This window comes from Bos grunniens, chromosome 13 (genome assembly GCF_055505025.1).
Source record: "Bos grunniens cultivar Pamir isolate PY7600 chromosome 13, Bosgru_T2T1.0, whole genome shotgun sequence".
Lineage (NCBI taxonomy): Eukaryota > Metazoa > Chordata > Mammalia > Artiodactyla > Bovidae > Bos > Bos grunniens.
This window is the reverse complement of record NC_141177.1, coordinates 40,785,332-40,808,873: the sequence shown is the minus strand read 5'-3', so window position 1 is coordinate 40,808,873 and position 23,542 is coordinate 40,785,332. Positions and strand designations below refer to the sequence as shown.

At 54.3% G+C, this 23,542-nt stretch overlaps 1 protein-coding gene across 6 annotated transcripts; it reads left to right on the top strand.

Moving 5' to 3' along the window:
* Positions 1–1,090: 1,090 nt before the first annotated feature.
* ENTPD6 (ectonucleoside triphosphate diphosphohydrolase 6) lies at positions 1,091–19,582 on the top strand. 6 transcript variants are annotated; one of them, XR_015139436.1, is made up of 15 exons: positions 1,091–1,256; positions 2,571–2,661; positions 5,256–5,579; positions 7,089–7,165; positions 8,780–8,923; positions 9,803–9,878; positions 10,556–10,591; positions 11,268–11,356; positions 12,155–12,234; positions 12,869–12,933; positions 14,289–14,390; positions 16,356–16,496; positions 17,296–17,521; positions 18,246–18,358; positions 18,451–19,582. XR_015139436.1 is itself a non-coding variant. In XM_086333653.1 (15 exons), exons 3-15 carry the CDS (start codon positions 5,288–5,290, stop codon positions 18,547–18,549), a joined length of 1,371 nt encoding a protein of 456 aa, XP_086189779.1. In that variant the 5' UTR covers positions 1,091–1,256; positions 2,571–2,661; positions 5,256–5,287; the 3' UTR covers positions 18,550–19,582. The 6 variants fall into 6 exon arrangements, 4 of the variants coding, with proteins under 4 accessions (XP_086189779.1, XP_086189781.1, XP_086189780.1 ...); XM_086333653.1 differs by having other exon boundaries at positions 17,296–17,352; XM_086333655.1 differs by having other exon boundaries at positions 10,513–10,591; positions 17,296–17,352.
* Positions 19,583–23,542: the final 3,960 nt, after the last annotated feature.

Below are 23,542 nucleotides of genomic sequence, written 5' to 3'. Positions count from 1 at the left end.
TACAGGGGAACTGAAAGGGACCAAAGCTAAAAATAGAATCTGACTGTGGGGAGAGGTGGGTCTCAGTGACCTTTAACCATCTACACAAAAGGCGGTCTTCCAGTGTTCACAGCAGTTGAAGGCCTGGCAAAACAATGGGAACGTATCTGGCTGGCGTTCATTCCTTGTGAGCGGGCTAAAGTTCAGTCACCCAGAACAGGGAAGTGGTAGCACTGTGAACCCAAGGTGGAGCTGATCAAACAGAGTTGGTGTTCAGCCACACAACCTGGTAAATGAGGCCAGTGTCCCACCAGATGCTGGCAGTGAGCAAACGCGGCCCCCTGCCCAGGCCTGGCCTTAGTACTTTTGTCCCTACATCCCCACCTGTCAGCACCCACTCACTCTCAACTGCCCATGTCTCACAGCAAACTCAGGAAGACCCCGGGATTCAGGAACCACCAAGGTTCTCCCAGGGCCACGGCTGCAAGGGGCGCATTGACACCCCATTGGCCCGGTGCCGTCTGTCACATGTGCACATCCACAGTAAGAGATGCTGGAAGGCCGGCCGCGCTGTGGCCAGGAGAGAAGACTGGCCGAGGGGACACGTGGGCAGCCCTGCCAGCAGGACCCTGAGGAAACAGGGCTGCATGAACAACTGCCCTGCCTAGGAGCAGGGAACCCGGGCCGCTTCCAGGAAGAGGCAAGAACATGGGGGTCAGGATAGGAGAGCCTTGGTGGCACTGCCTGGCTGTTGTGGTGACATTTTCTACTATAAATTACCTTAAGGGAAAAGAGGGACTTTAGACGTCGTGGGGGGGAACCCGAGAAAAATCAAAACTTCCACAGCTGGTCAAGGTTGTGAGACTGCAGGGCTGACTCCGGCCAAGCACCACGCAAGCCTGCTCCGCCGTGCAGCGGAGAAGAGCCAGGAGCTGGAGCCACGAAACCGAAACCCCACCACCCAGGACTACACCAGCCCGGACCACAGCGCCTGCGCAGTGGGCCGCCCCGCCTCCCGCACCACTGCCCCCGCCTCTACGCTGCGCCTGCGCATTGGGCCGCCCCGCCCCCCGCCACCACGCTGCGCCTGCGCACTAGGCTGACGCGGGGCACACGTGGGCGGGGCCGAGGTTCCCGGGTCCACCGCCTGCGGACCCGGGGGGTGGAGGCCACGCTGACACCGGTGGGGCAGGACCGCGGGCAAGCGGCCTTGGAGGCCTGCGAGCTCCCCTGGGACCGGCACTCCGCTCCGCGGGTGGGGCTCAGGGCGCTGAAGGGTAAGCGGCGGGTCCAGCTCGCCCCGGGGTGCGGATGCACGTGCCCCCCACCTCCCCGGGCACTGTGCGCTTCGGCCCGGGGGACGGGGCCGATCGGGGGCCTCCGGGGCGCAGACCCGGCGCCCGGCAACTCCCGTTTCCGGGCGGCAGCGCCTGGAGGTGGCCTCAGGGTCACTGGCACCCTGAGCTCTGCTGATGTCTGGGGGGCGCAATCTGTGTTCTGGCACGGGGGTGGACAAGACCGCCCGGGTGTCCACCCCGGGGAGCCCGGAGCCTGCCGCTTCATTAATTAAGCCGGCGTCGCCGACCCGCTCCCAGCCCGGGCGCAGAAGACCCGACAGGGGCCTGATCAGCAGGGGAGGAAAGCCCATTGACACCTACAAGGAGGATTCGTGTTTGGTTATGCGCTTTAATTTTTGGATAGGTTTTCAGTATCTGCGGCAGTCATTTGCACGCACGGTCCTTTGGGGGGACTTTACCCTTGGAGAAACTGGCCTACAGATCTAAATCGGATAAAGCTCGTTTTCCGACCTGCCTGTCCCCAGCTCCTAGAAAGCTTGCCCGGGGGATGGGGCGGGACATCACTGCCTCTGCTTCACACCAAAACTCTCCTCTCTGACCCAGGACAGGGGGATGCAGCCCCACCCCAGTCCCGTAGCCAACTGGGAGCCAGGTTAGCTCAGCCAAACCTCTGTTTGCCTTTGTGCAGTTAGATCCTGCCACACCACCAGCAAGTCCTCATTCCCCACCGCCTTGCCTTAACAGCTGTTATTCTAGACTCTCCTTTAAAGAGCAAAACTGAACGAAAATTGTTTTCTTTGGTGATCCTCTGAGGTGTTGGTAGTGTCACCGAAATGTGACCCGCCCCTCCTGCGGCTGTCTTAGCTCTGGACAAGCCCCTTACCCCAAGGAATGAAACTGGCTTTTAGGCTCAGGCCTCGGGGACATGGCTGTTCCTGGCTCAGGCCCCCCTCAGAGTTATGTTCTGTTTGACTGCTGTTTATGCCACCCTGAACTTGGTGTGTAACTTCAATGATTGTGCTCAGTCATGTCTGACCCTTTGCGACCCCATGGCCTGCAACCCACCAGGCTCCTCTGTCCCTGGGATTTTTCCAGGCAAGAACATTGGAGTAGGTTACCATTTCCTCCTCCAGAGGATCTTCCCCACCCAGAGATCATCGAATCCCGTCTCAGGGCATTGGCAGGTGGATTCTTTACCAATGGGCCACCTGGGAGGCCCCCTGTAACTTTAATGATTATGTGTATGTAATTTCACGTGTTTTCTGGTTGTCTGAAGTAGTCTTGTATTCACAGGGACAGGGAAGTGATGAATGAAGCACGTTTGATTTGGATTCAGAAGCCTGAAACTCCTCGGCTTTGCCGTGTGCCAACCGTGTGATCCCAGGCAAGTCCGTTTACAGACATCCCTGGGCATTGGTCCTGTTGTGTGGAAGTCAGTCATCATGTGGTATATAGGTGCCTGCACTGTGGGCTCTGGTAACAAGATATATTCATAGCGTGTTTAAAGTGGTGTTTTTTAAATGGGTAGACAAATTAAGAGCAGCCTTTGCCTCAAAATGTAATATTCTACCTGTTAATCTGATTATGTGTATTATGGCTCTCATACTAACATAGGACATGATGAAATTTGCTCATAAACAATAAAACAGTAAAATTTGCTCATAAACAATAAAACAGTGAGCTCAGTGAGTTAATTATCCCTAGGACATGCTCTCTGCACACAGAGAAAAACAATAATTTCTGGACCTAGCCTGACCATGTAGGGACAGGACAGCTCCCCTGCCCAACCTGAAGGAGGAACTGATGATGGAAGCACATCTACTCAAGACAGACCAGGAAGTTCTCCGCCTTCCCACTTTTCCTCTGATTAGAAACTGTAGCCCAGTAAGTTCTCAGGGTATGGCATTTCTCACCCTCCAGCTTATAAGCTTCACAAATTGCATTCTAATAAGTCCCTTCTTATCTTTTAAAAAGAAAAAAAAACTGATTATGTAAAAGGATTCTATAAAACACTTTCAGAGTTGTAAGATGTTAGTTTTGCTTTTGTGTCCTTGCTAACCATCCTTGGAAATAGCTGCTTTAGAGCTTTCTCTATAAGTACTTTTTTTCAGAGATCACTTAGCCATAGGAAACTTTGGGGTACTGTAACCTAAAAACAGGAAGCCTCTGAAAGGGCCTGTTCCTGAGTGGAGCTGGCTGCCCGGGGATGGCTGTTCAAGCACCAACTGCAAACCTGGCATCTCTCACAAGGCTCAGTTCTGTGTCCAACTGAAGTCCTGCCATCATTTCAAACTCCACATGTGGGAAACCTGGTCACTGCCATGTCCTGCCCAAACATTCCCAATCTCAGATGGCCATCACCTGGGTCCTGAAGCATCTTCCATGCCTCCTGGTGAATTGCTGCGTCAGCTAGCCTTCTTCACCTGCAGGTGTTGGCTGAGCAGCTGCTGGTTTCTGGCCTTGTGTTGTGGTCGGAAAATCAGGATGAGTGGGCTGGTGCCTGTTTGCAGGGAGGCCTCTTCTCACCAGAGGGCAGGGAAGCACAAAGGAACCGCAGCTTGCTCGAGAGTGGGAGGGGAGAGCACCGAGGAGCCTGGAACCCAGCTGCAGAAGCTCAGGGAGGGGGTATGCTGTCTCCCGTCCATCCCCAGGCCTCCGGGCAGCCGCCCCCCGACAGGGGCACTGGGGCCCCTAAGGTTTGGGCCATGCTCCAGGGGCCGCAGCCATCCAGGTGTGCCTGAAGGACTGGATCCCCTACTGTTCTGTCTGTCCTCCCCCAGACAGCCTGGGGGTATCATGAGTCCACCCAAGACTGCCCCCTGCTGTCCAGGCCTGGCCTCCCCCGCCCTCCCCGGCCAGCGCAGTCATGCTGTTCTCCGGTCCTCCTCCCCAACTGTCTTTTGTGTCCTGAGCACCGAGCCCCACCACTTACAGGTAAGACCAGCACCCTGACCAGGGGCTTGCCCACGGGCACACATCCTGCTTCCCACCCAGCCAGCACTGCTGTCTTCCCTCTCCTGGGGTGTCCACTCTACCTCCCACAGCTGGCAGTGAAGGTAGAGAGATGGTGGACATCCTTGAGGACAGGGGCAGCCTAGACAACCAGGCGCCTCCCTTTTGATCCTCTGAGCCTCTGGTTCCCGCCTGGTGCCTCCATTGAGCAAAGGCCTCCATTTTGAGGTGTGCTGAACCAAAAATAATGGGGCCAAATCAATTTATTTTGTCAGGGGCTTTGAAAGCACATGGGCGTGATTTCCTTCCAAGCAGGAATGTGCGTGTGAATGAAAGCGGGTATCTGCTATGAAACTCCCAGAACGAGCTGTTTCTCTGATCTTTTATGGTTCTGTAGTCCCCAAGGGACCAGAGTTTAAACCTTTGGAAAGTAAATTACCAACGTGGGAGGAAAAGTGAGACTGGGGAGAATGAACTGGATATATGTCTGTTCCCTACATGAAAGGTCCAGGGACACTGTGTACACTTGGCTTTTAAAACAGAACCAAGTCCACAGCCATCTGCCTGGACCAGCCCCTGGAGGGCACCATGGGGCTAGGGCCTGTGGCCCTGGTCAGCACCAGCAGGACCAACGGTCTTGGACAGGTTATCTAGTGTCTACATATATCAGTTCCTCTTCTCTTCCATGGGGATTCCACCTTCCAGAATCATTCTGAGAAGCAAATGAAGCTTCTGATTCCACAGGAAAAATGCAAATCTGCAGGACGGTTATTAATATTTATTGATTATTATTTATTTGGCTGCACCAGGTCTTAGTTGCAGCATGTGGGATCTAGTTCCCTGACCAGGGATCAAACCTGGGCCCCCCACATTGGAAGCACAGAGTCTTAGCCACTGGACCACGAGGGAAGTCCCTGTGGAAAGAAATGTGGTTGAACAGATTTTGTCCCTGAACACAGGAATGTCCCACTGGCCCTGGAACCACAGGGCCTAGCGTGTTTTTCCTGCCCCTCTCCCTCCCACCAGCTGCTCTAGTACCATCTTCCACACACGAGGAAATGAGAAAAATACCAAACAATGGGAACCTGAGGATGACGAAGGTGGCGTACCTGCTGGGGCTGTTCGTGTGCCTGTTCATCTACGTCGCCTACATCAAGTGGCACTGGGCCTCCGCCACCCAGGCCTTTCTCGGCATCCCCGAGGCGGCCACGGGGGCCCGGAGGGGCCAGCAGGCCCTCAGTCCCCCGGGGCCGGCCGCCCACGGACCTGAGGTCGCCTACGGCATCATGTTTGACGCGGGCAGCACTGGTACCCGTGTGCACGTCTTCCAGTTCAGCCGGCAGCCTGGAGGTACTGAGCAGAAAGCCCCTACCACACCCCTGCCCTCCATCTCACTGCAGAGCACGGCCCTCGGGGTGGACAGGACCTCCTGCCTGGGACTCCCCAGGGAGCTTGTCGACAGGGCTGGTTCTCAGGAGTCCCCGATGTCCTCACTCACACTGGCGTCTGGTGACCAGCTAAGGGCAGCTGAGATCTCAGAGGGTATGGGGGTGTCCTGTCCCCTCCCGGCGTCTCTGGCGGGTTGGGTGCCTGGGACCATGACTTAGGCCAGAAGTCACATGGGATGAGTTCAAGGCAGCTGGTAGCCCCAGGTTCAGGCCAGTGGGAGCCGCAAGTTCAGGAGAGTCAGGTACATGAGCAATGACACGGAGCTGCCCACTGGGGCCAGGCAGCGACAGGGTGCCCGATGGCCATGGCTTCAGTGAAAGGGGAACTGGCTATTGCCCATGGGCCTGCTTCCCAGGTGGGGGCTGGGGAGGGATGAGGGTGGAACTGGGCATCTTCATCCCTTGGCTTCTCCCACGGAGAGACCCCCATTGCTGCCCAGTCCCCCCCCCACCCCTTGGGGAGTCAGTTCCCACATCTGGGGGTCCCTCTTCTCTGCTTCTGTGCTGACCCTTCTGTGTGTTTAGCTGAGCTGGAGGCACCGGGTGCCTTCAGGAGGCCCCTCCAAGGCTCTTGTGGCACATTTTTCCACTTTTCATCTGCTTTATTTTTAAACTTGTTAACAATAGTTAAATGTTTATATGCTGGACTTTGCCTACCTCCAGAATTGATTTGAAGCTAAGTTTAAGGCAACACCTGTCAGCGGATAACCCTTTAGTAGCCATGTTCCGGTGTAGCTTCTTTGGAGAGATGTCCTTAGAAAAATTTTGTCCCTGACCTTTCCTCGTGTCTGTATTTTGATAACATTGCTCTGCCTCAGCGTGCCTGGGAATACTCTCCCCTGGTGTAAGCACGTGAGCTAAGGCCCCGAATAATTTAAGACACTGAATTTTTTAAAAAGAAGAATGAAATATTCTTTAGAACCTGTAATGTGTCCATGCTAGAATCAAGAAAATTATTTTACATTTCTAGTTTAAAATCATTTGCCCTGCTCCTCTGCTTGTTGAATCAGCAAGAATTACCTGTGTTAAACTTTAACCACTTTAAATGGATAGGCTTTTTGTATGTAAATTATACGTCAGAAAAGTTGATTTGGGGGATTCCCTGGCTGTCTGGTGGTTAAGCATGCATTGGATTCCATGCTTCCAATGCAGGGGACAAGGGTTCAATCCCTGTTTGGGAAACTAAGATCCCACATGCCTCATAGTGTGGCCTAAGTAAATAAATAAGGTTCATTTTTTTTAAGAGGAAAAGTTCTAGCCAAAACCCTAAGTATGATATTCCTCATTTAGCCAGACTGGGTCTGTTTTCAGATGTCTGCCTTAAAAGTGTGGCTCGTCATAGTTGTAGAGATTCCTGTATTTGTGTTTATATTCATACTTGTGCCTTGTATAAAATATGATTTTCCCTTAGAAACTCCCACCTTGACCCATGAAACCTTCAAAGCACTGAAGCCAGGTCTTTCTGCTTATGCTGATGACGTTGAAAAGGTAACAGTTTTCTCTCATGTCTGTTGGCTCATCAAGTTTGTCTTCTGTAGCCTTATTAAAGTGACTCCCTTCCTCTCGGATGCAGTGTGGTCCTCCCAGGGCAGCATCTCTGCTGTGCTGGCCTGGGTTGCTGCACAGTGTAGGGAGTCTATGGAGGACACTGGTACCCATGGGAGGCCCCCCCATATATACACCACACCATGTACACTGCACATGTGTACACAACCACATACATATCACATACACACACCCCATATACAGACACCACACATGTATACATACACGCACACAATGACACCACACATATATCACACCATATATGCAGCCACACACACCATACATATATACACATACACATAACCACAGTCTACCCCATATGTGTATACACACACCACATACACACACCACACATGTATACATACACGCACACGACACCACACATATATCACACCATGTATACAGCCACACACACCATACATATATACACATACACATAACCACAATCTACCCCACACATGTATACACACACCACATACACACACCACACATGTATACATACATGCACACAACGACACCACATTACATCACACCATATATACAGCCACACACACCATACATATATACACATACACATAACCACGCACCACCCCACACGTGTATTTACACAGACATGTACACACATACACACACACATACACAACCACACACTACTCCACACGTGTATACACACACCACACATGTATACATACATGCACACAATGACACCACATTACATCACACCATATATACAGCCACACACACCATACATATATACACATACACATAACCACGCACCACCCCACACATGTATTTACAGACATGTACACACACACACACACAACCACACACTACCCCACACGTGTATACACACACCACATACACACACCACACACGTATACATACACACACATGACACCACATATCACACCATATATACAGCCACACACACCATACATATATACATATGCATACAACCACACACCACCCCACACGTGTATACACACACCACATACACATGCCACACACGTATACATACACACACATAACACCATACATACACCACATCATATATACAGCCACACACACCATACATAAACACATATATACACAACCACACACCACCCCACATGTGTATATACACAGACACACACCACACACACATGCACAATGGTCCCTGGTCCAGTCACACACACACACACACACACACACACACACACACACACACGCCCTGGTCCAGTGTGTGGCGCTCAGCATACCAGCAGGTGCAGGTGAATCTCTGGTGTTGCTCTTCATGGGTTTTAGGGCCATAACGGACCCTAGAATTCTCTCATGGTGTGCCGAGGCCTTGCAGCTCACCTGACACTGCCCGAGGTGGCCGGGCGTGTAGAACCCCGGTCCACTCCACTGCCACAGGTCCGCCCCATGCCCCCGGCAGCACCACTTGAGTCACTGTTTCTGCCAATTTGTAAGATCAGGAAAAAAATACATTTACAGATGTATAAAGCCTAAAGGGTGGGGAGCAACAGTGACCACGCTGCGAGTGGACCAACCCTGCTTTACCCACCATGTCCACAGAGCGCCCCGGGGATCCAGGAGCTACTGGACGTGGCCAAACAGGACATCCCCTTTGACTTCTGGAAGGCCACCCCCTTGGTCCTCAAGGCCACAGCTGGTCTGCGCCTGTTGCCAGGAGAAAAGGCTCAGAAGTTGCTGAGGAAGGTGAGTGCCTCCATTTCCCCCAAGGGTTGGCTGATGATAACTGAGACTGTGGAGCATCCATCCACGTCCGAGCAGGCCCCTGGAGAAGGTCTCACAGGAAGAAACATGTCAACATGTTCGCAGTGTCACCTTAGGTGGAGGGCTTGTGGATGAACGATGCTTTCTTCCTCAAGATGTTTAAAGCCATTCATGTTTTCTAGAATGAACCTGTTTTATAAAAAGACCAAATTTGTGTGAAAAATAATACATTTGAAGGGCTTCCTTCCATCCAAGGACTTGCTGTGTGTCTGAGGCAGTAGGACCTGAATTCTTGAAATTTCGGCTCAAGCTGGTCACCCTCGCAGGAAGCACAGGTCCCTCTCTCGGTCTGATGCTCAGATGGGACAGCTCAGGCCATTGGCCTGTGCCCAGGCGCTACACCTCCTGAAGGTGGCCCTGGAGCCTGTCTTTGGCAGGTGCTTGTAGGAGTCTTAACCATCAGGAATCAGGGAAAGTGTTCTCAGCAAAATGGTCCTGCTCCGAGCTGTTTCTGCACCTGCCAGCTGCTAAATGATGTTGTTGCAGGCCTGTCAAGGTCCCTTTATAGAAACTACCTTCATGCACTCAAGTCAGATTGTGGGACACAAGTGCAGACGTACTGAGATTTCTGTGTATCTGTCATGGCTAAAACATGGAGAAGGAGCCAGCTGCTCCCAGCCTCCGCCTCCCTGTGCCAGGCCATCCCCTGGGCATGTGCCCACCAGTCTGCGTGGGGGCCCAGAGCTGGGATCTGCCCCATGGGGCTTCCCGCTCTTCCTGTCCTGTCCTAACGCAGGGCAGTGACTGGGGACTAGGAGTTTAGATTCTTAAGGTTAAAGACGCATCTCTCTTTACATTTAGGTGAAAGAAGTGTTTGAGGCATCGCCATTCCTCGTAGGGGATGACTGTGTTTCCATCATGAACGGGACTGACGAGGGTAATTATCGAAAGTGCCGCGAGGCCACCCCTCAAGGCAGGCTGCATGCAGCACTGCTGTCAGCATCTCACTGGAGCTTTCCCTGCCTGGAGGCACAGACACCGAAGTGACAGCCCTGCCCCACCCACCGCCCACAGTCTGACTGTCTCAGAGCCTCCTTCTTGGGGCCAGTGTTAGATTCTCCTCGTGACTGGCTGCCAGCCTGGCACAGATCACAGTCCTGAAAACAAATGCTCTCTTCTAAGAACATTTAGAGAGAATCCCCAGTTGCTGTGTGAGTACATTGCTGTTGCCTTAATTCCAAGAGCATCGCTTAATAAGGTTCCTTACCAGCCTCGACTCTAAATGTGACCTTAAGAGTTTGTGTGGGTGGAAGGAAAGAACATTTGGTTCTCATCCCGCCCCTTCTGAAAAGAGGCAGTCGATAAAGAGTGGGAGCGTAGGATGGGACATTTGGCCAAGCATTCCGGCTTTTAGTGTGGTATCTTCTAGAGCAGTCTGCCAGAAGCCGCTGTTGGCTCTGAGTGACGCCCGTTCCTGTAGCCGATCCAGAGGCTGAGAGTAGTGGGGAAGTGGTCTCCTCGTGCCCCTGAAATCCGAAAGTCGCCATGAGCCCCCGGTGCTGTAATTACAGCTTCTCAGGTGATTCAGATGCCCTTTGTGACCCTGTCCTGCAGGTGTTTCTGCGTGGATCACCGTGAACTTCTTAACAGGTGGGTTCCCTTTATCACAGAGCCCACTGTTCACAGACCTTGGTCTTGAGAGCAGGAGCCTCATTTCTGCTCTTTAAAATAACCCCCCAGGGTTTTGCAGTGTTACTGACCCCAGCATGTGGCGGGCCCCGAGATTGTGGATGCAGGTACTAGGGGTGGTTGTGGCCTGCAGCAGCACCATCCTCATTCCTGAGAGAAGCCCTGAGTCACCCCAGTCAATGTTGAACATGAGGCAAGTGCTGATTGCCTTATAATTGAAGTCCCGCTGGAGGAAGACCAGGGACCAGGAACATAGGTCCTTGGAATCAGGAGTCATTTTTCTCAGATGACTCTCCGGATGTGGGTTTTTGTCCCTCTGTTGTAATTATGGACAAGCCCAGAATCTCTGACACTGAACGAGACGGAAGTTGCCTACAGGCTCTGCCACCCGGGAGTGGAGAGCCGTGCAACGGGGGAGGTCTGGAGCCCAGGTGAAAGCTCAGATGAAGGCCCCGCCAGGCAGCTGCTCTTCGTGCACTCCCCCAAACATGTGGAGATTTTTAAGTGGCTGCAGCCTCTGTTGTTTTGTTCTTCTTTCCGTGGAAGGGCCTAGCTTCTGACCTCCACCCCCCCCTTTTTTTTGCTATTCTGTTTATTAACTGTCATTGCCATGTGGATTTTACTTCCGGTGCTGCAGGCAGCCTGAAGACCCCCGGGAGGGGCAGCGTGGGCATGCTGGACCTAGGCGGGGGGTCGACCCAGATCACCTTCCTCCCAAGACTCGAGGTAACCAGCCCCCACCCCCAAGGCCACCTGCCCTGTTGGGGAGCCGCAGCCCCCTGGAGGCCCGTGAGCTCAACCTCCCTCCTGAGGGTCATCACACACAGTGAATCCTGCTTAGTTTGATTTTAACTCTGCCTAGAAAACCTAGGAATTTGCTCTTTTCTGGGGTGATAAACTATTAGCAGATACTACCTGGAGCCCTTTGGGCAGGGAGCATGGGATGGGTTCCTCCCTGCCCCCCAAGGGCTTCCAGGGAGGGGCCATCAGTCTGACTCACATGGGACAGGGTCACAGTCCTTTTTAGGATGGACACATCTCCAGTTAAGATCGCATCGCATGGTGTTTTTAAAAAGTACTTTCCTCATCCACCACGTTTTAATTTTTTTTTTTTTTTTAGTTTTAATGGAAGAGCCTTAAGTATATTCAGAACTGTTCTGGTTGGGCCATACTTCTCAGAATGGATAAATATTACTCAAAAAGAGGGGAGACACGGGACTTCCCTAGCAGTCCAGTGGTTAAGACTCCATGCTTCCACTGCAGGGGATGAGGGTTCCATCCCTGGTCAGGGAGCTGAGATCCCACGTACCATGTGGTGCACCCCTGCCCCCAACCCCCCCAAAAAAGGAAAAATCCAAGTGCTTCATTGCTTGGTCTAAGCTGTTTCATGGCTTGTGAGTTGATGAAAAGCTAATTGACTACATCTGTGCATATCCCTGTTCTTTCAAATGAATTGAGGGAGGTGGGGGCCGGTTTTCTAGAAAGGCCAGCAGGAAAGGAGTGCTAATCCTGTGTTCTTCCCAGGGCACCCTTCAAACCTCACCGCCCAGCTTCCTCACATCCCTCCAGGTGTTTAACAGGACCTACAGGCTCTACTCCTACAGGTGCGTCCTCAGGACTAAGAGTGGACAGGGGCTCAGCTTACCACTGCAGGCCTCCCCCGGGGAGTGACCAGAGCGCTGTCCACAGACTCAGTCCCCGGACCCTGCCGTGGACCCCCCTGTGGGCTCCTCCTCCCCCTGTCCTCCCCTTCACCTGTGGCCTCCCCTTCCCCCTGCCTTCCCCCTCCCCCTGTGGCCACCCCTCCCCCCTCCTTCCCTTTTCCTCCTTTTAAAATTCTGCTGCAGTATTTCTTCTTTTGTATGTATTCTGTTCTGCTTCGGAAGACGCTTTTGGGGAAGTGGGGAAGAGCCTGTGGATTGTGCAGGGGTTTTCTGGGTCATCTTCTTGCCACTGACACCTTGAGTAGCTTCTTTCCACAAGGCCTGTCCGCACTGTGAAGGTGGAGGCCTGCCTGTCACTCTCCTCAGTGTCCACAGCTCCTGGTTGAGCTCCGCCGAGGAAGGGTCTTGGCTTGTTCAGCTGAGGCGCTCCTGGGAGAAGCAGGAGGCCGCTGCTCCTCCCAGCCCCAGCCCCCCCCCCACCCCCTTGGGTCCAGTGGACACACCCACTGGACGTGTGCAAGGCAGCACCTGGGCCTCCGGGCGGCCTCTCCTCACCAGGGCACTCTCTCCACAGCTACCTGGGGCTTGGCTTGATGTCGGCGAGACTGGCGGTCCTGGGAGGCGAGGAGGGGAAGCCTGGTGAGTGGGGTGCAGTGTCCAGAGCCCTTCTGGCAACAGGATTTGGGAGCCTCTGAGAGTGTGCCCGTAGACCTTGTTGGGGGCCCCTGAGGACCTCCCCAGTTACTTTTTAAGGAAAGATGGCTAGTGAAGTGGTGTCTGAATCACTAAGAGAGAGTGTCTTAGGAACCTAAGAAACACACACCATCAGCATCGGCTTGTTTATAAGGATTTACCATGGGGCGGCTCCTGAGAACATGCCCTGCATTCTCCTGCATGGAGGGAACTTGGAACGGGCTTGACCTTCCTCCAGGTGTGGCGTTTGGGGACAAAGCCTGTGTCTGCTCCCAGGCCCTCTCCATGTCATCCCATCCTGACGCACTTGGCTCAGACAAGCCAGACATTGCCAGCAGGCACTTGAGCTCCTGGGATATTTAGGGAACCGTGTACCCAAGGCGGGCCAGGGCCCTGCTCTGAGGCCACCTCAGCCTGTCCCCCCAGAGGCCTTGGTCAGATGTGCACAAGCCCACACGTGTTCCCCTGGAATCCTCTTCCACACACGTCCCGCTTCAGCTCCTTTATTTCAGATCCTGCCGTTTAAACTTCTAACAGTGTCCCCTTTGTTGCAAACCCAAACCCTGTCCGTGTCTCACAAACACCTGCAGCCTTGTTCTGGTCTAGAAAACATCCGTTAGTCAGCGGAGGACGGCAGGCACCCGCTTGCCCGTCTGCACCAGCCTCAGGGTCCTGTCCCTCCTGCACCACCCCCCTTCAGAGCAGCAGGGGACCATGTTTCTCCCCAAAGCGTGATGGCAGCTCCTGCCTTGTGAGCTGTCGTCACTCAGCAGACCACACACCGGACTGAGCAGGTGCAGACAGCAGTCTTTTTTATCACCTGCCTTCACAGGCAGTGGCACCCCTGCTGGGGTCCCTGGGGTCCCGTGGGGGCCGTTCCGCTGGTGCAGGAGGGCTCAGACCAGAATCAGCCAAGGATGGGGGCGTGCTCAGTGGGAGGCCAGCAGGTGTGTCCCTGAGGGCTGGGGCCCTGGAGGCCAGCCACCACCCTTCCTCTGCCGGTCATGGGCCCAGTGGCACAGGCTCCTGGTGAGCAGGCACCCGCCATGGCTCCTGGCCCCACCCCCCGCTCCATCACCTAGAACCTCGAAGCCCCTTCTTGGCGGTGAGCTGGGAGTGGCTTTGCTGGGGTTTCTGCCCTCCTGCCGCTGACCTGGAGTGCTCCCAGAGGTTCATCCTCACGGTAGGAAGGAAGCGTGTTCCCTTGACCCTCTGAGGCCCTCAGTGCCATGGGCCGCCCTCCATGGGACTCGTCTTGGCTCCGCTGCAGCCAGTGCTCTTCACCTCCTCTCTTCTTTCAGCTGAGGATGGACAGGAGCTGGTCAGCCCCTGTCTGTCTGCTGGTTTCAGAGGAGAGTGGGAGCATGCTGAAGTGACGTACAGGATTGCAGGACAGGAGGCAGGTATGGCATGGAGGCGGGTGGCTTGGGAGGGTCGATGGCAGCCCCTTACCCCTCAGCACCTGAGAGAAGCAGGGAGCCTGTCCAGCCTCCTTCACAGACTGGCCTGTACTAGCCTGTGAGATAAGACTCAGCTCTGGAGCTCCTGCCTCCCGCGGGCTCCCTGCACGGGCCTCCCTGTCTGCTGCCAGATGCTCCTCCAGAGGCCAGGTTTCCCAGCAGGCCCCAGTGAGGAAGGGCCTGGACATCCCCCGGCCTCAAGCTGACAGCCAGGCCCGGCTGTGGACCATGCCACCCTGGCCCGTGCTCCAGCAAGGACGGGAGAGGCCAAGGAGCCCCCGGCCTGTCTCACCACAGCGCCCATTGCTCTGTGCTCTGAGTTTCTTCTGAAAGGGTTACTGAGATACCGTGTCCAACCTGGACATGCCACTGATGGGACTGTTTCCACAGACAGCACTTCTGACCTCAAATGTGGGGTATTCCCCTTACCACCCAGCTTTCTGCCACCAGTGGGTATCCTGTGATTCAGCTCAGTTCTAACACTGACTTACAGAGTCAGGGCAGAGACCCTGAGCCCCCCTCCTTGACACCCCTTGCAAGTGCTGGGCCCCCGTTCCTCTGACCAACCTGTTAAAAGTCAGGGGTTCCCACAACCCCGTCCTCAAATCCAGTAATTTACTGGGAGGGATCACAGAACTCTGGGAAACACGTTCCTGTCTCTGGTTCCTTCTAAAGGACAGCTGGGAAACAGATGGGAGAGAGGCACAAGGCAGGCGTGTGGGGGGTGGTGCACCTGGAGCCCCCCAGGGTACTCCCCCACACACACACGTCTCCAACCCAGAAGTTCTCTGAGCCCCTTTCTGAAGGTGTTTTACAAGGCTTCTTGCAGAGGGACTAATCAACTCAGTGGCCGGTGGTGACTGACTCAGTCCCCAGCCCTCTGCCCATGCCCTCCAGGGGGCACTGAACATCCCAATCCTCTAACCACCAGCCCCCATCCTGAAGCCCTTGAGGGTCCCACTGGGAGTCACCTCATTAGCACAAAATTAGGGCTTATTGAGAATAACAGGACACCCCTCTCACCCTCACCACTCAGAGCCTTACAAGTCTTTACAAGCTGTGTCAAGGACCAAGGACGGAGAGGAAATTCTATTTTTTATTATCCGGCAATAAACAGGAGGGGACTGGGAAGGGGGTTCGTGGTTTAAGGACAAGCAGGGAAGAGACGAGACATGACGAACTGGGCAATGAGCTCCAAGCTGAGGGGACAGCTCACCAAAGGCCCTGAGCTGGCTGCTGCATTTAAGGAGCAAGGAGGAGGCAGTGTGAGGGTCAGAGCAGGGAGAGGGCAGGGGGACAGGAGGAGGAGGAGGTCTGAGGGTCAGAGCAGGGAGAAGGCAGGGAAATGAGACCCAAAGGGCGACGGGGAGGCTTCGGGGGGCACTGGGAAGCTGGACAGCGCTGCCGTCAGATGTGGAGCAGGGCTGGGACAAGATCAGAAATGGGTCTGGGCATGGGCTGTGGGCCATCCACATCCACTAACTCAGTCTGTGTTTGTCGCACTTCTGAGCAAGTGTCATGACCAGTCTCATGAGCTTGGCAAGCTGCCTCTGAGGCCCAGCTCCCTCCTCTCTGACAGGAGGGGGTGCAGGCCCCACCCAGATGGCTGGTGAGATGGGTGAGATGCTGCACACTCAAGCTGAGCCCAGGGCAGGCAGGGCGAGCGTGGGGTGGACCCACTGGGCTGTGTCAGGGCAGTACCAGGAGCCCAGCCTGAGGCTGCTGGCCTTCAGGATCAGGGCCACCCTCCGGCCACCTTTGTGCTCGCAGTTTCTCCCCTTGACCTGCCCACAGTGCGTGGCCCCTGAAAGGTTGCTGGTGAGCACCCCCAGGTCCTGGCCACCTTGGGCCATGTGGTCAGGCGCCCAGAGCCCCCTGACTGCTGAGTCTGCTTTCCCTTCACCCCAGCGGGGAGCCTCTACCAGCTGTGTGCCCGCCGAGTGTCTGAGATCCTCCGAAACAAAGTGCACAGGACAGAGGAAGTGAAGGATGTGGAATTCTATGCCTTTTCCTACTATTACGACCTTGCCGCAAATGTGGGCCTCATAGGTAAGGGTGGGGCCGGGTTTGCTATGTGGGGGCCTGGAGTGTGGGACCTCTGGCAGAGGGCCCGCCAGTCACATCAGGGTGGTGGGAGGGCAGGGACCTGTCGTGAGTAGAGAGTACTAGGCCCCTTTTATAAATAATTCAGTTCTCTGAGCTGCTTAGTGCAGGAAGGCTTCCTGGCTGTTGGTTCATTCTCCTCTCACCTGTTGTGATTCTCAAACCTTCAGCTGCTGGCACCCAGGCTGGCACCCAGTCCTCAGACCACCCTCAGGAGCTTATATGTGTCACCCTGACCCCTTCCTGACCTGCGAGTGCCATCAGGGCAGAAGACGGCATTGGGAGTCTGGGACCGGTGCTCGTCAGACCCGCTAGAAAATCTCGAGAGGGTCATGAGGTCACTTCACTGGGTCAGGACTGGAAATGTCTTTTGATAAGATAGATTAAGGGTGTCAGAATGTTATTGATGGCGAGGATGAAACATTAGTGTGCATAGAAAATCGCCCTGGAGAAACAGAGGCCAGCAGGTTGGCTATGCTGCTGGGTCTTCCGTGGATGACGGCCAGCAGGACAAGGCTGGAATGGGGGAAGGTGACCCCTCACCTGGGCCCAGGTCCCTCTCTCTGGGGCATCCTAGCAGCTGCCCTTCCAGCGGAGCCAGGGCACCTCATCCTTACTCTCTGATGCCCAGACATGCAGCCGTCCACCTCTGGACCTCTCCCCTCGGGTGCGTGGGCCCCAGGGCCTCAGTGCTGTCTCTGCTCTGCAGCCCTGGTGCCAACGGGGCACTTGGTCTCATCCACAGATGCGGAGAAGGGAGGCAGCCTTGTCGTTGAAGACTTTGAGATAGCGGCCAAGTATGGTGAGTGGCCTGGAGGCAGGACACCATCCTGGGCTCGAGGCAGGCCCTGGCCCCGGAATTTCTCTTCAGCTCCTGCCTGTCGCCCAGACAAGCCTTCAGGGGTGTGAGCGTGTGAGGGGCCACCGAGCCAGCTGGACCCCAGCCCACCACGCCTTGTGTGGCCTGAGCGGTAGGGGCAAGGGTTTTAGTCCTGGGGTGTGAGGCGTGGACTCCCCTGATTTCACTTTTTCTGACTCTCTTTGGCTAGGGTAACCTCAAGCCCCCAAAGTGTCCCAGCAGATTCACAGTTGCCAGGGACCCCTGCACAGCAGAGCCCAGAGAGGGGGACCAAGATCCGTCCCCCTAGGGTGTGGCCGGGTGTGGGTTGCCCACCCTTCCCTCCTCACTCCCCACTGGCAGGTGTGCAGGCCGCTTGTAGCAGTTCCACCCTGAGTCCCTTTCCCAGTTGCAGGTCCAAGGAGTTAACTCTGTATTTCTCCATCGAACGACCTCCTTCCCCTCTCCCTGCCCCCAGAAAGGCTTCTTTTCCATCGTTCTCCTCACTTCTGGGTTTGTCTCCTGGACACCAGCGGGAGAAGGCTCTGAGCAGAGGCTATGGGTGGTTTGTCTGTCCTCGCTAAGAGGGGTGGGTTGCTCTCTCTCATCAGCTTTGAGGGTGTTTCCAGTCCTCAGGAGGCTGGGGTCCACACCCAGGAGAGGTGGCTGGGGTCACCGGGTGGAGACAGAGCCAGGGTGGGTAGTAGACCCTGGGTTGACCTCAAGTCCCTGCTGGTCCTGGGCTCTGACCAGCAGGGAGGCCCTGGGCGGCATAGGGCCTAGGGGGTGGTGCCCTGCATGGGTGGAACTAGGCAGCCTGGGCCCGTGCCCACACCCAGGAGCCGTGTCCCCCTCAGTGTGCCGGACGGCAGAGACCCGGCCGCCACCCAGCCCCTTCCTGTGCCTGGACCTCACCTACGTCAGCTTGCTGCTCCAGGAGCTCGGCTTCCCGGGGGACAAAGTGCTGAAGGTAGGGACCCTGGGGTGCCCCCTCCCTGCCCCTCAAGAGCACGTGCCCGTCTTCCCCACACACGTGCTCCTCTCCCTGCTTGTCTCTTCAAGCTGACCCGGAAGATCGACAACGTGGAGACCAGCTGGGCTCTGGGCGCCACTTTTCATTACATCGATTCCCTGAGCCGACACAAGAGCCCCGCCTCGTAGCCACTGAGTTGCCGGCCATTCCCACAGAAGCACAGGCTCTGCGAGAGCAGGCCCCTTTGGGACCCCTGACTTGCGGTATGGGGGCCACGGCGCCAGCCGGGACCCTCCTCCCCATGGCCGCACACACCAGCCCCTGGGTGCACTGGAACGCAGCCCAGGCTTTGGCTCCAGGTGGACGGTGTCCAGACGGGGCAGGGGGCGCAGGCTGAGGCCAGGGCGGCCCCGCTGCCATCCACACTGTCCCATCTCAGGCCTGGGGTGGCTGTGACATGCAGCCTTTGACAGGAGTCTTGTTCTGTGCTGCTCTCCAGCGGGCGTCCCCCCCGGCCAGTGGGCCTGGCATCCCCCGGGGTGTGGACTGTGACGTCATCCAGAAGCCGCGTCCTCAGGGGGCTCAGGCTCAGCTGTTGGGTTGGCACTGAGCATGGGGCAGGGGGGCTGAAGGGGATGCCTCTCCATGGCCCACCTGCCCGGGCTCCTCGAGGGTCCTGAATGTGAGTGTGCGCTGCTGTGAAGAGTGTGTGTGTGTCTGTGTGGTGCCAAGCACTCACGCAGAAGCTGTGTCCTGAGCCGTGTGTGTGTGTGTCTGTGTGGTGCCAAGTGCTCATGCAGAAGCTGTGTCCTGAGCCGTATGTGTATGTGTGTCTGAATGTGAGTGTGCACTGCTGTGAAGAGTGTGTGTCTTTGTGTGACATCTGTGTGGTGCCAAGCGCTCACACAGAATCTGTGTCCTGAGCCGCACGCGTGTGTGTGAGTGATGTCTGTGTGGTGCCGAGTGCTCACACAGAAGCTCTGTGCTGAGCCCACTGGATGTATCGCTGCCTGAGCCGTTGGCCTCCAAGCAATGTCCACCCGGCCACAGCCCTGGATCCACCCTCTAGCGGCCCAGCCCCCATGGGCTCACGGGGTGCTGGCTGAGCCGGGCACAGGGCTCTGTGGGCCCCAGGCCCACAGCTGCTCCTGTGGTGAATGTACAGTTCTCGAAATAAGCTGAACCTCATGTGTTCCACTTGAAATAAAGGGTTTTCCAGGGTTTCAGCTCCTCTGATTCTTCTTGGTGAGCATCAGCTCTGTCCCTCCACCCCCAGCGCCCACATTGGGCACCTGATGTTCCCGTTCACCAAAGTTGAAACAAAAACCTGCCCCCGTGGTTGGTGCGTAATGGCAGGATTAAAGTCCTGTCAGTGCCTCTTGGGGAGACAGCAGCAGCAGGACACACACAGGCCCCGCTGGGCACTCCTGGTGTCCCCTGTCCGGGGTAGGCCTGTGGAGGTCCAGGCTTTTCTGGGGTCCAGCAGAGCAGAGCACCCTCTGGACTGTGACATCTGTGGGCTCATCACTTCCAGGGCTGAGTGGTCTGGAGCGGGTACTGACCTCCAGCTGCAGTGTGTCTAGTGAGGATCTGGTTTTAATCAAGGACCAGGAGAAGGGGGTCACAGCCCGGACAAAGACCAGACCAACCCCTCCTAGGGCTGCAAGGGTCCAGAGTGGCGTGACTGCTGCATAAGCCCACTTGTCAGGCATACAGGGACGGAGCCCTGACCTCTGAGTGGGAAGGACCAGGAGAGAGAGACAGGTGTGAAACCTGAGAAGACTTGAGCCTGCAGGACAGATACGGGGAGTCTGCATCCTTCCCCGGGGGGCCTGACTAGATGGGGGGTCACCACATCCCCAACTCCAGAGGGCTGGGGGCAGGCCATCGGAACACAGACGCTGAAAACCGGAGCCAACTGCCCTCTGCCCAGTGGGTTCACCGAAGTGTCAACCTTGAGGTGGGGGACAGAGGTCTGTGTCTGGGCACGGCAGGAAAAGACAGTGGGGAGATGCTTTCCCCAGACAAAAAGCCACCTCAGGACTGAAGCCTGAGGATCTGCTTGACAAGGAAATGAAAACCTGCTCCCCCCATCCTGCACCCCCACCTTGGCAGGCCTCCCAGCCCCTTCCTTCCATGATAGCAGCTTAGCTACTGTGCGGACTCCGGAGGCCAGGGATCAAAAATGCACGAAGGCCAAAGTGAAAATTGATTTGGTCCATTTATAGGTCGGTGATCTCAGGTCTGAAAAAGTAAACAACTGGCCGTCTCCCAAGAGAGTCCCAAATAAGTCATGGAACGTTTTTGAGCTGAGCAGACTATGCAAGTCATTCACTGTCTTTGTGATAATAAAGCAGGCTCTTGCTTTTTCAAAAATAGCCACACAATGCACATCCCAGCACGTCGTGGGTGATGCACACAGGTAAGAGGTTCCCACCCACGTGTCCTGCCCCACTGGTCCCACGCCCACCTTCCCGCGCTCATTCAGAATAGCCACCCCATCTGCATGACAAGACCCCACGGCATCCAGCTTGCACTCCTGCACACATGCGTGAACAAGCCTGACACTGCAGACCCAACGGCAGCAACATGCGAATGTGCTTTGTTTTAGGGTGCTTCTCAGAAGCGTATTTTAATAAGGAGTTTAAGAGATAAATTGCTGCTTAAATTGAATGGTGGTGGAGAGGCTTGGATTGACAGAAATTAGAAAAAAAAAATGAATCTTTCTCCCTAACATGAAATGTACCCTCTGAATACTCAGAATCATTCCACTTACTTCTCCTTCATCCTCACAGGGTTAAACATCGAGAAAATAGGAAATATGCCTTGAGCTCTGTGGTCTTAGGTGGCTCACTGAGGGGTTGCCCTCTAGGGTCGGGTTCTGAGAGGCTGTTGCGTGGAGTTGGGAATCTATCTTCTCCACCCTCCTGAAGAGCCGGGACAAGTCTTGAGAGAGAGAAATGGACTGTTTGAAGGGGCAGCCTTGCCAATCCAGAGAACTGCTTGAGTGACAAGCACCCGTGAAGATCAGGGCCCTGTTGGGAGCCAAGTCCTTAAGAAGCTACACTCTCCAGAAGATAGTTCTGAGAACCCCTAGAAGAGCTCTGGGAAGGACTTCACTCAAAATGCTTCCTAGGGCTTGCCTACTGCTCTTTCCCCACCTCACGTAGGAATGGGTTCCCCAGCCAAGACAGTCTTGAGCTGTTCTTTTCCTAATTGAGGTTCAGTTGATGTATAACTGGATTAGCTTCCCTCTACAACATAATGTATATGTTGTGGGATGATCACAGTAAGTCTAGTTAACATACATAGCATACATAAGTCTAGTTAACATAGCAGTCACCATACACAGTTACAGAATACTTTTTCTTGTGATACCTACCCTCTTCAGTTCAGTCGCTCAGTCGTGTCCGACTCTGTGACCCCATGAATCGCAGCACGCCAGGCCTCCCTGTCCATCACCAACTCCCGGAGTTCACCCAGACTCAGGTCCATCGAGTCAGTGATGCCATCCAGCCATCTCATCCTCTGTCGTCCCCTTCTCCTCCTGCCCCCAATCCCTCCCAGCATCAGGGTCTTTTCCAATGAGTCAACTCTTTGCATGAGGTGCCCAAAGTACTGGGGTTTCAGCCTCAGCATCAGTCCTTCCAATGAACACCCAGGACTGGTCTCCTTTAGGATGTACTGGTTGGATCAGGAGACACAACTGCAAAGATGCAGTCCAAGGAGCTCTCAAGAGTCTTCTCCAACACCAAGTTTCAAAAGCATCAATTCTTCAGCGCTCAGCTTTCTTCTTAGCTTTCAAACAAGCAATGCGGTATTGTTAACTATGGTCACCGTTCTGTATACTACATCCCCAGGGCTTTTATAACTGGAAATCTACCTTCTGATCTATTTCATGCTCCCCACTACTCCTGACCTCTGGAAACCAGCAGTCTGATGTCTGTTTTGATGACTTCTGTTTTTTAGATTCCACGTGTGTGATACCTCAGTTGGTAAAGAATCTGCCTGTAATGCAGGAGACCCTGGTTCGATTCCTGGGTCAGGAAGATCCCCTGGAGAAGGGATAGGCTACCCACTCCAGTATTCTTGGGCTTCCTTTGGGGCTCAGCTGGTAAAGAATTGGCCTGTAATGTGGGAGACCTGGATTCGATCCCTGCATTGGGAAGATCTCCTGGAGAAGGGAAAGGCTACCCACTCCAGTATTCTGGCCTGAAGAATTCCAGGGACTGTGTAGTCCATGGGGTCACAAAGAGTCAGACATAGCTGAGCGACCTTCATTTTGTGTGATTTTACAGTACTTGTCTTTCTCTATCTGACTTATTTCACTTAGCATGATGTTCTTTAGGTTCATCCATGTTGAAAATGGCAAGATTTAATTCTTTCTTATGGCTGAGTCATATTCCATTACATACATAAACCACATCTTTATCCTTTCATCTGTTGATGGACATCTAGGTTGCTTTCATATCTTGACTATTGTAAATAATGCTGCTATGAATGTCAGGGTGCATGTATCTTTTCTAATTAATGATTTCATTTCCTTTGGATATAGTCCCCAAAGTGGAATTTCTGCATCATGTGGTAGTTCTATTTTCCTTAAAAGGAAACTTCATATTATTTTCCATGGTGAATGCACCAATTTATATTCCCACCAACAGGGCCCAAAAGTTCCCCTTCTCCACATCCTCGCCAGTACTTAACTCTTGGCTTTTGATGATAGCCTTTCTGACAAGTGTGAGATGATATCTCATTGTAGTTTTGATTTGCATTTTCCTGATGGTGAGTGATATTGAGCATCTTTTTCTGTGTCGGTTGGGTATCTGTATCTCTTCTTTGGCAAAATGTCTATTCAGATCCTCTGCCCATTTTTAATCAGATTGCTTGTTTTTTTGCTATTGAGCTGTATGAATTCTTTATATAATTTGGATATTAGCCCCTTATCAGATATATGATTTGTAAATACTTCCTTCCCTTCAGTAGGCTGCCGTTTTGTTTTGTGGATGGTTTGCTTTCCTCTGCAGGCCAAGAACGTTTTAAATTGTGACTATTCTGCCAAATTTCCCTACAACTCCACTGGCAGTCAGGTGCCAGCTTCCTGAGCTCTCACCAACACAGCGCTGGCTAGGCTGTTTGCTCTGCCATTCTAACAGGTAAAAATGATAACTGATGATTTCACTA